This window comes from Alligator mississippiensis, chromosome 3, assembly GCF_030867095.1.
Source record: "Alligator mississippiensis isolate rAllMis1 chromosome 3, rAllMis1, whole genome shotgun sequence".
Classification (NCBI taxonomy): domain Eukaryota; kingdom Metazoa; phylum Chordata; order Crocodylia; family Alligatoridae; genus Alligator; species Alligator mississippiensis.
In genome coordinates, this window is record NC_081826.1 from 239140990 (window position 1) to 239154730 (window position 13741).

The 13741-nt window shown below is 50.9% G+C and overlaps 3 protein-coding genes across 11 annotated transcripts in view; 2 read left to right on the plus strand and 1 right to left on the minus strand.

Annotated features, from left to right (window-relative positions):
* Positions 1 to 4500, minus strand: part of RFESD (Rieske Fe-S domain containing) — a 10756-nt gene extending 6256 nt beyond the window's left edge. For 2 of the 8 annotated variants that reach the window (XM_059725018.1, XM_059725019.1), the window contains exons 1-2: positions 4117 to 4500; positions 3424 to 3515 (exon numbers count right to left, since the gene is read on the minus strand). In XM_059725018.1, the coding sequence (XP_059581001.1) occupies positions 3424 to 3515; positions 4117 to 4500 (476 nt within the window). The other 6 variants (XM_019483609.2, XM_019483597.2, XM_019483588.2 and 3 more) reach the window with 5 other exon arrangements.
* SKIC3 (SKI3 subunit of superkiller complex) overlaps positions 4491 to 13741 on the plus strand; it is a 145443-nt gene continuing 136192 nt past the window's right edge. The window contains exon 1 of one of the 2 annotated variants that reach the window (XM_059725010.1): positions 4491 to 4580. The gene's annotated coding sequence lies outside the window, so the exon portion shown is untranslated. Of the gene's footprint in view, positions 4581 to 6922; positions 7013 to 13741 lie in introns of those variants that run through there. The other variant, XM_059725009.1, reaches the window with a different exon arrangement.
* On the plus strand, positions 7094 to 8641 carry GPR150 (G protein-coupled receptor 150). The gene has a single exon (XM_059725015.1). The coding sequence runs from the start codon at positions 7094 to 7096 to the stop codon at positions 8402 to 8404; it is 1311 nt and encodes a 436-aa protein (XP_059580998.1). The 3' UTR covers positions 8405 to 8641.

Genomic DNA, 13741 nt, shown 5'->3' on the forward strand with positions numbered 1-13741 from the left:
AAAAAACAAAACTTACAGAGGGGGTGCCTTGAGACTAGAAAGGCTGAGGGATAAAAAAGGATGCAAAGCCCAAATATTTCTACATAGTAAAGAAAATAGATAAAGGGGGAGAGGCGCCACTTTAAAGGAAATGAATCTAGTTCTGAAAGAGTCAAGAACATCTAACTCCTCAGCAACACAGCAAGCCATAGCAATACCTTAGATCCACACTAGTGTACAGCAGAGATGGGAAAATGGATGAAGGAGTGAAGTTTCAAAGTAATGAGTCGTAGCCTCAGTTTGTTTCTATGTCCCCAACACATCCAAGGCTGCTATTTTTCATATATAACTGCTTTCTGAAGAAGGGTTTTGTGTGAAACAGGCCTGCATAGCACAGAAAAGCAGGCCTTACTTGAGGCATGGGACAGCTGAAGAAAGCTTGCCAGAGCTGATAAGAGGATAACTGGAAAGCTGGGCTGGGCTGATAACAGAATATCAGAGACTTTTGAGAGTTCTGCTTGCTACTTTTCTTTTTTTGTACATCAATTAACACTTTCTCCAGAATGCATCTCTCCATCATGTTCATTTAAAATATTAGGGGTTATTTATGACATTCCTGTGGCTTTGTGCTTAGCAATTGCATCATTTCTAATAAAAGCTCTCATGGATTGTTATAAATAACAGTATTTAACAGGCTAGTTATTAGCAGATTATGTATTAGCCAAACAGCAGCATAGCTTCTTTGAATAATCCAATCCTCTTCAATTACAGGCAATACTACAAAAATCTTAACTAGCAAGAGAAACATGGTGACTATCACTCACAGTTGTGAGAATACATTTCCCTCCAAGGGGTCGTGTTTCTTTCATGACATGACTTGTTTTGTGAATACGCATAAAGCAAATGTAACCTGGGCGGTACTTCAAGATGTACACCCTCTCCAATCAAAGGGATCAGAGCAGGTGCACAAGTGCTGTGGGAGGTGTAGGGACCCTCCTTCCCCTGTAGAGCAGAACCAGATCACCAATGGGGACTTAACCATATACCTTTTAATGAGAAAAAACAGTAGTGGGAACATAACATGTATAAACCAGGGGGTATAGGGGACACTACGACACTCCAAGGGGCAGGATTCAATAAAGGGTAGGCACTTACACTCGTAGACATATTCATCCAGTTGACAAAAGACAGGTTTGACAAGATATAAAACACAAAGAGCAGAACAAACAATACTGGTTGGTGAAATATAAAATGTACAAAATGTCAAATAACAAGAAGTATAGGGCCTAGATACCTGGAGGTGGGGGAAAAGAGGGAAATGCAATGAACTCCTTCCACTGCAACAAGAATCGCTCAGTCACTTTGTTCACCCCTACCTGACCCAGCTATGACTTAAACTCAGATCACCCACATGGTAGACAGAAACTCTACCACACAGCCACCAGTGGTGGTACTGCTCCAAGCTGCTAGGGGTTTTGACCTTCCAGGAGCCCTTGCTTCATGTCAAGCTTCCTGGCCTCTTGCTGGAGGAGCTAAAAGCAGGACACTGCTCAGTTTCTTGCTGGAGCTGGGGAACCTCTCCTGCTAGCTGTAGCCTCTCATAAGGGGATCCTGGAGCCCAGTGGGGAGCCTCTCCTGCCAGCTGTACACCACGATGCTGAGGGTCCAACTGCTGCCTGCAGGTCCCACTCCTTAAGGTTTGTCTGGGGCAACTGCTTCTGCCCCACTAGGCCAGCTCTTTGAAAATCCTTTCTCATAGTCCCTCACTGGTCTCTCCCCAGTCAGCTGAGCTGCCCCTTTTATCCCCCTCCAGGTGACCCAAGGGGCCAATCAGGGGACATTGATGGTGAGTCTCTGGGGCCTAATTAATGAGGAAAGGGAATCCCAAGCCCTCCAATCATCTTTTACCCTTTCAAAACCCCTGGGCCAAATCATTACCAGATAGCCCATCACATAAAGCATTTGGACTATAAGACTGGAAATCAGAAACTACCTAATACCAGCTCTTCATTGACAGAGAGCGTAACCTCCAGCAGATCACAGACCAAACTTCAAAAATGAGGTGCCTGCAATTAGGGACCCATCCTCAGTGAAACATTCAAATATAAATACCCTAGTCAGGAGTGGTGCTTAGCACCCAAAATACCTACCACAATCAAGGGAAGTGGTTATCAACTTTGCAACCAGGCCTCACTTATTTGACTGCCTAACTAGGTGCTCAAGCGTGAAAATGTGGTTCAGACTCAGGGTTTAGATCAACAGCTCATTTTGCACCCACATTTAATCACACAGGCATAGTCACTGTGCTAACTTGAATTCACAGCTTTTTCCTTCTGACACTGGATTAGGCAGCAAGTGAACACCTACAATTAGCTGAAGACTCAAAACCACCCAAGGAAAAGCCAGTGTCCACCAGAAATGTCCTCAAGTTTGAAAAGGCAAAATACAAAAGTTACAGAGGGGACTGGCTCTCAGCAGTGGCAGAAGAGCAAGGCAGAAGAGGGCCAAGCAAGGGATTTCTGACAGTGACAGCAGTAACCAAGCCACCTGGCCCAGCGTCCTGATGTTTTAACAGCACATCAACACACTTTAGTTAATGCACATTAAATCTAGTACCTCCGTTGTAAAGTACCAGGAAAATGCTAGGGGTACACTGATAGAGATTTTGGGGGCCAATACTGATGCTGATTTTTAAGGAGGCATATCGGCTTATACTGATCCAATTTCCGATGCCAGGCTGGGACCAAGGCTGTGCAGACCTCTTCCTGGCCCATCCCGTGCAGATCCTGGACGAGCGGTGCAGTGGCAGGATCCACCCCAACCATGCACTCCCCGGACGAGCCGTGGCTCTGTCCCACCCAGGCTGGGCAGCACTTGCCCCAGCTCCACTCCTCCCTTTCCACAGGGACCTTAATCTGCTACCCCATGTCCCTTCCCTCCCCCTTCTCTTTCCACCACACCAGACTTACCAGCTGCACACAGCTCTCCAAGCTGCCAGGCTGTGCTCCTCGCTACCTACATGCTGTACTGCGGCTGTGCACATGCACGGGCATTTATCAGCCAAATTATCCGCCAAACCAGACCAGCTTCCAATACGATCAATTTTCTTTATATTGGTGCCGATCCAGTATCAGACTAATGGATGCGTGCACCTCTAGAAAATACACAATAGTGAAAGTGCGTGGTTTTTAGTGACCAGAACTCATGGTAGAGGTGGTATCTTTTATTAGACTAACTAGATTTTTGCAAAATTTTCTTTAATTGCAAGCTTTCAGGCACAAGCACCCTTCTCCAGGCACAGGAGAAAAGACTGTAAACATTCTCCTGGGTAGAAATTAAAGTTCATATTTCATAGGAAAGTCAAAGGTGTGGTAAAATCTCCTGTTTGGAACAGCTCATTTTTTGCAGGTTAGGCTCAGAGAAAGGCTGGGCTAGTCTGTTTACCTCCAACTTGTTTGGTGCAAGCAGGATGTAGTCATATTTCCTTTAGGTTTTGGTGCTTCATGTGTCACAGATGAGTAGAAGGATGGAAGGCTCTACTGGGCAGGAATTTCTTATGTGAGAAGGTTTTTAGTGATGCTTTAAGGCACATTACTTTAATGCACATCAGCAGGAGTCCATGGTTTTTAGGGACACTAACGCCCATTAAAGTGCACGTGTACACATACCCTTAGAGCCAGCCACGCCCCCGGCGCACCGAGAGCAATGAGCTCATCCTCGGGCTGCGTATGCAGACGCGCCGCGAGCGGATCATCCCCTTCCGCAACGGCCGCTCCAGCCCCCACCCCACCAGCTGCTCCGCTTGCCCTTCGGTGCCCGCCCCTGCACTAGCAGGACCCGGAGGGATTTTGGGCTCCGTTCCTGCCCACCCCGCAGGCCCCAGCGTCCCGCGGACACCCGAGAAAAGCAGACAAGCAGCCCCGCCCCCAGCCGCGAGCGAACGCGCGCACAGGACACGACAGGCCCCGCCCCCTTTGTGAGCCTCGCCCGCCCGCCTCGGGGCCGCCCGAGACCACAATTCCCGGCAAGCCCCGCGGCCGGCACGGCCCAAAATTCCCGCTCGCAACCGGAAGCGCTGGAGTAGCGAAGCCGACACCTTCCCCGGCGCTGTAACCTCGGCGTCTACCCTCCACTTACCACCCCCGGGGTGGGTGGGGGGCACCTCGAAGCAGCAGCACCACCTGACAGAAGCCAGGCTCTTCCGTGGGTGGGGGAAACACCGGGCCACGTGACACGTACCGTTGTGGTCACGTGACTCGCTTGGACGCAGGTGCCTCCGGCGCCGTGAGGCGGGGTTGGCCCCTCCCCCAGGGCGGAGGCGGGTCCCGGCGGCCACGTGGCCCGGGCTCTCTGAGAGCCGCAGTGTCCGGAGCCCGCGCGCGGCGAGCGCCTTCCCGGGGCTGCCTTCAGCGCTGCCGGGGGCTGCGGTGGCACCTCCTGAGCACGGGAAGCGCGAGACGCGAATGTGAAAGGAAAGTCGTCGGCTCTGACCAGCCAAGGGGCGTCTTTCTCTCGGGGCATCTCACTGGGGCTGATACGCGTCTGGTCCTGAGCACATCAGCTACTTGTCCGCGTTTTTCAGAGAAAAATAATTCCCAGCAGTAAGTAGCGGGGGGGAACAAAGAACCTTAGGATGCGGCGTTAAATCCTTGGGATTTGTTTCTTAGCCGGCTTTCTATAGATATAAGACCATCCATTTCTTCCAAGTTTCGTAGGCTGTTCGCGACTGTAGGGTCGTAATGAATTGATGACATCGTAGTGAACGGGATTCAAAAAAATGTCTGTGGTACTTGTTGGTTTCCCCACTTACCCTATTGCTCTTTAATAGGGCTGCCCCAGCTCCCTGTAGCAAGTCCTGAACAAGTGTGTGCCACTTTTCCTTCCAAATTTTCCACCTAAAAAAGCTGGCTGGGCACCTCCAGTGCACTCTGCATCCAGCCCTTCCTGCTTGGGACGCATCCTGGGGGAGGGAAAGGGCTGCGTGCCCTTAACGCCACTTAAGTCCAGAGTGTGCACACAGGTGAGCACCTACCGCTCGTGCAGCCGGTACTGCACTCCTGGGACTTGGTCTGTAAATAAAAGCGAATAAAAGGGCTTGGGATGGTGACCTGTCTGGGTCAGACACAACGAAGTGGCATTCCTTTTTATGCAAGGTAGTTTTTCTTTCCTGTGACTGGGAATGAGAGGTGATATTTGACAACTGCAAGCATGCTGCCACTGCCTCTGGCTGAACTGCTGCTGTATGCGGTTGGGTGTGTACACGTCTGAAGACATACTGCCCAGGCTGAACAATAGGGGCAACACCATATGTGGGCATGAAGGAAACCTCAAGAATAATGATAAAAAGCAGGTGATTTCATAGAGCTGTGTTGAGTAGATCAGTGCTTTTCAACTAGTGTGCTGCAGCACAAAGAGCTCCCTGGTGTGCCCTGAGCATTTCAGCATGATGAATAGGAAGTTCTCCAGGCACTGCCTGGAAAAAGTGGGAAAAAGTGTTAGTGAGATACTCACAGAAGACTTGCACATGTGTTGGCTGTGGGGAGGGAGAGAGGGGAAAAAACTAGCCAAGCAGGAGGTACAGGTTGTAGCCAAGTTGGTCCAAGAACATAGACAAGGTTCTTTGGGTAAATCCAATCTCTTACTAGATCAATTCAAATAGCTGGAAAAAATTATTTGTGAGCTTTCTGTTTGAAATGGAAAAAGAGCACACACACTGCAGACACTTCCTCAGCCTGAGGAAGGGTATTAATACTAGAAAGCTTGCAAAGAAAAATTTTGCCAACTACTTGAGTTGGTCTAGTAGGAGATCAGATTTACCCACAGAACTTGTCAGCTAAGAAGCAGGTAATTAATCTACTGCCGTGGTTCCCAACCATTTTAGACTGTGCAGTAGCAAACCGTGGACTGAAAGTGACTATGCACTGCAAACTGCAGTCCAGAAGCAGCAACCAACCCTTTTTTTATACTGGGTATAAAAAAAGGTTGGCTGCCAGTCTGCAGTATGTGAGTCACTTCCGGTCCTGCAGCCAACCCTCCTGCGCACCAGCAGCCCGCCCTTCGTGGCCTGGTACTGGGCTACTGCTTGGGGGCTGGGAGCCTCTGATCTACTGCATGTGCTGGCTGTGGGGCCTGTGCAGTTAGGAGCTTCTCAACAGCTGGGGGAAGAAGGGGATTTTGCCACAGCAATGAGCTCATAAGTCGGGATCGGGCAAGCCTTAACAGGTGTGCCATGGAAAATGTAAGTGCCTTCGGATGGAAAAGGTTGGGAAACACTAGAGCAAATGACCACATGCAGACCACCACCACAAAAGTGGGGCTTCTTCATTCTTGTAGCTTCCCATTAGGCAAACCTTTGAGAATCAACATTTCTAACTCCCAGTGGGAGTCCAGAGGAGGAAGATAATTTTCATCTTCCTTGAAACTTTTTTAAGGGGAAAAAGTAACAGGAAATGTGGTTTCCTCCTTTAACCTCTTCTGAGTCACTTTCTTCGGGGTGGATGGAAGTGAGCCTGCCTCAAAGTGCCATCTGGTGGAAATGAGCCTGAAAGAGATGGGGGAGAACCGATTCATCCGTTTTGGATCAAAGCACAAATCGTCCCGGGAGTAGCAAGCGCGGTTTGCATCAAATCTTTCCTTTCCCTATCGCACCGTTTGAAAGGTGTAAGAAAGCCCCGTGGCGAGGATCAGGGTCTTCCGCAGGAGCCCGGCTGCTGCCTATTAAGACCCGCGAACAGCTTTCGCCTTGATGTGCTTTGATTAAAACAGGACGCAACAGTGCTCCTGCTAGCCTCCCCCTTGCGTTTCCCGAGGGGTGGGTAACTTAACAAAGGCGGCGCGCTACGTTCTCTCTCCTGCTTTGGCTTGTATTCAAGTGACCCCCTCCTCCCCCAGGGTTGACAGCCGGGGGCACCTCCTTCCGCACCCCGGCCACGAGCCGCGATCGCGGAGGCAGCGGGTGATGCCCGGGAGGGAGATGGCGCGCAGGGACACTCCTTGCAACAGGTGCCCCGTCTCGCTTGCAGCTCCCGGGCAGGTAAGCTAAGAAATGCGGCGGCGGGGAGCGAGGAGGTGACCGCGTGGTGCAGGCGAAGGAGAGAGGCGTGCGGGGCTGGCGATGCTCGCACCTCGGGCGCCTGAGGGTAGAGAAGCGGGATTGTGGAGGTGGGGGGGAAGCCGTCGCTGGGTGGAGAAATTCCAGGCACGCTCGCTGCGGTGTGTGTGTGTGCGCACAGCCCACCCTCCCGCGGGGCCAGGCGGCGGCAGAGCCCCTCCATATGCGGCGGGGAAGCGCCGGCCGTCCTCGCGCTTCCCAACAAAGTTGGCGGGCCCGGGGGCAGCCATGGAGGAGCCCTTCAGCCCAGAGCCGCCGCCGGCCGCCAGCAACCTCTCGAGCGGGATCGTGTCGGCGCCCGGCGGCCGCTGGGCCCCTCCCAGCGAGCAGGCGCGGGTGGCGGCGGCGGCCGCCGTGCTGCTGCTCGCCGTGGCGGGCAACGGGCTGGTGCTGCACCGGCTCCGCGGCTGCTGCGGGAGCGGGCGGCGGCGGCGCCGCAAGATGGACTTCCTCATCGCGCACCTGGCGCTGGCCGACCTGTACGGCTGCGGCCTGAGCCTGCTGGCGCCCGAGCTGCTGGCCGCGGCCCCCTGGCCGGCGGGGGACGCCGCCTGCCGCCTGCTCCGCCTGCTGCAGGGCTCGGGCCCGGCCGCCTCGGCACACGTGCTGGTGCTGCTGGCCCTGGAGCGGCAGCACGTGGTGAGCCGGCCCGCGCGCCCGCCGCTGCCCTCCCGCGCCCTGGCCGCGCTGGGCTGGGGGCTGGCGCTGCTGCTCGCCCTGCCGCACGCCTTCGCCTTTGGGCTGGCGGCGGCGCCTGGCGGCGCGCGCTGCCTCTGCACCCTGGAGCGGCCGCCGCGCTGGCCCGCCCGGCTCTTCGCCGCCTACGGGGCCGTCAGCGGCTTCCTGGCGCCTGCCGCGCTCCTGGCCTGGGCGTACGGCCGCATCGTCCTCGCCGCCGGGCAGCAGCAGCGCCCGGGGCCGGAGCTGGGGCCGCCTGCGCCCATGCCCCGCGCGCGGGTGAAGACGCTGCAGCTGACGCTGGTGCTGATGGCGCTGTTTGCGCTGTGCCGCCTGCCCCGCTGCCTGCTGCAGCTCGGCCGCGCCCTCGGGGCGGCACGGGGCGGGCCGCCGGCCACGCTCCGCATCGTGGCGGCAGCCAACAGCGCGCTCAACCCCTTCGCCTACCTGCTCTTCCAGAGCCAGCGGCCCTGGGCGCGCCGCCTGCAGCGCAGCCTCTGCCCTGCCGCGCCCGCCCCACCCTGCTGCCGCCGCTGCTGCCTGCGCCTCGACGGCCCGGCCCGCCGCCGCGCCCCGCACCGGCCCCGGCCCCGCCCGCCGCCCCAGCCCCAGCCCGCCGGCGACAGCGGCCTCTGAGGGGACGGGAGACGAGACGGGCTGTGACCCGGACACCAGTCGCAGCTCGGCCTTCGTGCGCCCCCCTCGCGTGGTGCCTGTGCCCCAGCTCCTCTTGAGAAGAAAGCTGCTGTGCGGGGCTGCCCCATTTTCCTTGCTTGTGTGCCACCTGCAGGCAGCCCCCGCCCCACCCTGGTTGTGCTCTGTGCCTTCTTGTGGTAACTTCTTTGTAAATGAAATAAAGCAAGGAATGCGTGACCCAACTGGCTGTTGCGTAAAGAATCCGCTTCAAGGAAAGGGAGCTGATGTAGCAGGAGATGGCCCCCTTCCTTCCTCCCTATGTGGGCCCCTGGATGTGTTCGTGCACTGGGGAAGGAGAGGGGGAGTCGGTGGGCTGGGCGGACAGGGCTGGTACAAACCACGGGTGTTGTGGAACCTGCCAGTTGAGCTCTATTAAAAGGGATTGGACAAATTCTTGCAGGAAAGAGGCATCAGGAGCTATTGAGCGTGAGAATGAGGGGCATGGCCTCTGCATCAGCTTCCTAGACCTCAAATGCTGGATGCTGCAAGGGGGGGGGAACCCTGGCCGTACCTGGTTGACTCCCTTTCTGCATCCACTCTGCACCTTAGTGACAGGAGACTGGCTAGGATGGACCTAAAGGCCTGACCCAGCAAACATTGAAAAAGCCAGAGGTCTGCTAAAATGGCGTTATAAATCGCTTCTTGCCTCTTGAGGGTTCAGATCAAGCATAGTGGCTTCTTAACCCGGCAGGGGAAATACCATGTATCTGTGTCCAAGAAGGCAGTTTTCCCGAAGCGCCTTGCAGGAGAACTGCTCTTCTGGCGTGGTTCAGTACCCACCAAGGTGCAGCAGCTTTAAGCCCAGGTTATGGAAATGGGAGTCTCTTCCCTTGCTTGCTCCGAGGGCCTTACGGCTGAGTGCAAGCAAAACTTGGGGGCTTCCGAACCCCAAGCCTCCAGGCTTGGGTCTGCAAGTAGGATGCCTGTCAAACGTTTTGGAAACATCTGAAGCCCCAGGTGCAGGTGGAGGATGTTCATCAGTAGTAGTGCCACTTATAGTTCTGGACTCTTGGATTTGGAATTAGTTTTGGCTAATTTGGCCTAAAATACATAAAAGTATATATATACCTGCTTCCTTGGTTGTAAGGAGCAGGAGGAAGGCTCCTCTACAAGCCATTATGTGTTTCCTAAACTGAGTTCTTTCTTCTTGCTGAGGATTTGGATTATATCATCCTTGGCCCGTTACATCTTTGGTATAGCCCCTACAATTAAAGTGAAAAACAGAGGGCTAAATTCTGCCTTCAGATATCTAGGAACAACTACTGAGCTCAATGTGAATTGCAGTTTGTGATTAGAAGGCAGTTGTGTATGGTGCATGTGGTATCTAACAGCAATGGTAATAGGTAACAACTGCATCTTTATGGTCCAGAATTAGGAGACTGTGATGCAGGGTCTGTCCCTTTTAACCATCATGGTTCCTGTAGACAGAATCCTAACTGTTCCATGACCAGGCTCAAGTTTTGGAAGCTGTTGATGGAAGCTGAGCAGTTACTGTTCTGTGGACTTAATTGTAATTGTAGTTTGGAAAGTGCCTGGCAAATCCCACCAGGGTCATGTCAGTTTGAGGGATCTTGAATGCAAGCTTTTTTTAAAGGCTGTGTCAAGCCTAGACTCTTCTCTACCTGAAGCTTCTCACTGTAGCTACTGCAAGAGTATTCCTAATGGTGGGAACAACAGCTGTAACACTAGTACAGTAAGATGTCAGCTGCTGACAGTGGCATTTTTTATGCTGAAATGTCTGCCTTCTTGCTCCATTAAAATTGAAATAAGTTGTTTGTTTTTTTTTAAGTCGGTAGGGATTTTTCTGCAGTCCTGTTCTTCATTTATGTTAGCAACAGTAGGATGTTATGTGGGGGAGAAGGCCAGAAACTCCTACAGGACTGTTGGTTGTTCTAAGCCAGGGATTGACAAGTTTAAAGCAGCAGGGTGCCCTTTTGTTAATGCCCCCCTCTGGAGTTCCCAAGCTGCTTGTTGCTACCCCATCAAGCCTATTAAGCACTGCTGACTCCCATCCCCAACTGCAGTGATAAGGAACAAATTTGATGGCAAAAGTAAGGCAGGGAGGAGGGGAAGCTATGGAGAAGTGAGTAGCGGAAGGGATCAGCAGCGTGGTATGGTGGGGGCACGTGCTGTGTCAAGCTATGCGCTACTGATCTCCTATGCTGCTGTACGCCAGTTCCAAATGCTTTGTGGGCTGGATTTGGTCTACGGTCCACAGCTTTGCCAGCCCGTTCTTTGCAATTGCATAAAGCACAGTAGAGCAGTGTGGCTTGATTTTGAACTCGGGCTTGGGAGCCCTGAGCTGTATTCCTAGTGCTGCCACCAAAGTCAGTGCTTTGCGTGACCTTCACGTCTGCCTACTTTCCCCTTCGTCTAGTCTCTTCACTCGGGAATCTTAGCTGTTCAAAATACATGCTTGTTTTTTCTATAAAATGACATTTAAGCACACTTCTCACTAGAAGTACTTAGAAAACAGTGTAGGTTGAGTCTGTTACAGAGGTGTCCATAGAAACGTTGTAGCAAGCTTTGCCTGCACTTGGTTGGTATTGACAAGAGGTGTTAGAGAAAGAAGTTGAACCAATGCAGTTTAACTAGGTGCAAACAGGATTGAATTACATTCATTGTCTTGTTAAAATAATGGCTGATTTATTTTTTAATTCTGCCCTCTAGTGGATACAAAATATCAGAAATGTAGAGTTAGAAGATACATATGAGATATTCTAGCTAGCCCATCCCTTTTCTAGTGGGGAGGATTAAGTATATTTAGACCACTCCTGACATATTTCTTGAACCTGTTTTTTAGAATTTCAAATGAGTGGGGATTGTATAACCTCCCTAAGTAACCTGTTCAGCACTTAAGTAGGGTGCTTTTCCTAATACCTATGAGACTCCGGGTGACTGTGCCTGAAAGCTTGCTAAAAACTTTTTTCCAACTACTCAGTTGGTTTAATAAAAGATATCGCATCTACTCAAAGAAACTTGCTTTCCTAATACCTAACCTAAATCTCCCTTGCTGCAAACTAAGCAGATTCCTTTTTCCTGCTTTCAGGAGACATGGAGAACAATTGATCACTATCCTCTTGATAATAGCTGGTTATCACATGCACCTCTTCAGTCTTCTCTTTTCTAGAATAAACAAATTAATTCTGCCCACATTTCCTCATATGTCATGTTTTATAAAGCCCTTGTTTTTTCTTGCTCTTCACTGGACTCTCTCTGTTTAGTCTCTCTCTTTCTTAAAGTCTGGTGCCTAAAACTTAAGGAAGCTTCCCTTGATGCCTCACTAATGCCATGTAAAACGGAATAAGTACTTCATGTCTTAAATGCCACACTGCTGTTAATAGACCCCAGAATGACATTTTCATTTTTACAACAGCATCACATTGTTGACTCATACAATACTCAGTTTGTGATTCATTCTAATGCCCTGATTGGTTCTCAGTTCTGCTGTCTAGCAAGTTGTTTCTTGTTTTACATTTGTGCACTTTTTTTCTTCGTAAGTGTAGCATTTGTTTTTATTTAATTTAATTTCATATTTGAGTGAGTCCTGACTATTTCTCCAGTATTCAAGATCATTTAAAATTCAAATCAAGTCCTTCAAAGTGCTTGTAATCCTTGACAAGCCTGGCTTATCTGTATATTTTAGGAGTATGCTCTGTATCTATCATCCAAGTCATTAATGAAAATATTGAATAGTACTGGACCAAGCTCAGACTTCTGCAGGACCCTATTTGATCTGTCATCATAGTTGATGACTGTAGATGGTTTGAGGTCTTTCAACCAATTGTGTACCCACCTTATGGTAATTTCATTTAGATCAAATTTTCCTAGTTTCCTAGAAGAATATGAGGTGAGACACCATTAGTCCATACAAAAAAAATAATAATCAAGGTGCCTCTGATATACTGCCTCTCCATGAGACCAAGTTACCCTGTAAAAAATGTTTAGTTTGGTTTGACAGTATTTGTTCTGCACAGTTATCTGTTTTTTATTACCTATTGTTTTGTAGGTGTTTACTAAATGATTGTCTAATAACTAATTCCATGACTTCTGGATACTGAAGTTTATTGGGTCATAATTCTTTGGGTTTTACTTTTTAAAGATGGGCAAACATAGAACAATGTTCTAGTTCCCTGGAACTTTTCCTATTCTCCATGAATTCTTGAGGATAATTGCAGCGGTTCAGAGACTGCCTAGCTTACATCCTTCAGGTAAAATTGATAAGATACAGCTCACGCAAATAGAATTATTCTAATATAATAAAAGCCTTAGTCTGTCTTTCTGTCTGTCTGTCCATAATGCTTTAGTTACATTCTGACTGATTGTCTCGGCAGCCAGTCACAAAGCTGACTGAAACAACCAGAGTGCTCCAAGAGCATTCCAGACAGGAGGCAGCGGTGCGGCGCAGCACCACCATGACAGTGGGGATGAAAGGAATGGAATGGGGGGCCTTGCTCCTTGGAGGCAGTGGCGGCACAGGGTGTTGACTGAGGGGGACGGAAGGGATGGTGCGGCAAGTTTCCTCTCCACGGCTCCCGTGCTCCTGGGAGTTGGCAGCAGCACAGGGTTGTGGGTGGTGTTGCTCTTTCCCTGCCCGCTCTTCCCTCTCACCCTCACCCCCTCCCCCGGTCATTCCTGATGGGCATTTCGCTAGTAGAATCGTAAAAATTAGGGCTGGAAGAGGACTCAGGAGGTCATCTAGTCTAACCCCCCTGCTCAAAGCAGGACCATCCCCCACTAGATCATCCTAGCCAAGGCTTTGTGTAACCAAAGATGGAGATGCCTCAGCCTCTCTGGGTAACCTGTTCCAGTGTTTCCCTACCCTTCTAGTAAGCAAGTTTTTCCTAATATCTAAACTCAACTTCCCTTACTGCAACTTGAGACCACTGCTCCTTGTTCTGTCATCTGCCACCACCGAGAACAGTCTAGCTCCATCTGCCCTAGAACCACCCTTCAAGAAGTAGGAGGCAGCTATTAAATCCCTTCTGAATCTTCTCTTCAGATTAAATACGCCTAGTTCCCTCAGCCTTTCTTCATAAGTCATGTGCCCTTAACCATTTTTGTTGTTCTCTGCTGGACTCTAATTTGTCCACATCCCTTCTGTAGTGGGGGGCCCAAAACTAGACACAGTACTACAGATGTGGCCTCACCAGTGCTGAATAGAGGGGAATAATCACCAGGGATCCGGGTTTTCCATTTCCCATGGAAAAACAGAGAAAACTCAGATTCCCTGTTTTTATCGGAGAAAACACAGATTTCTCTCTTTAGCAGAGAAAT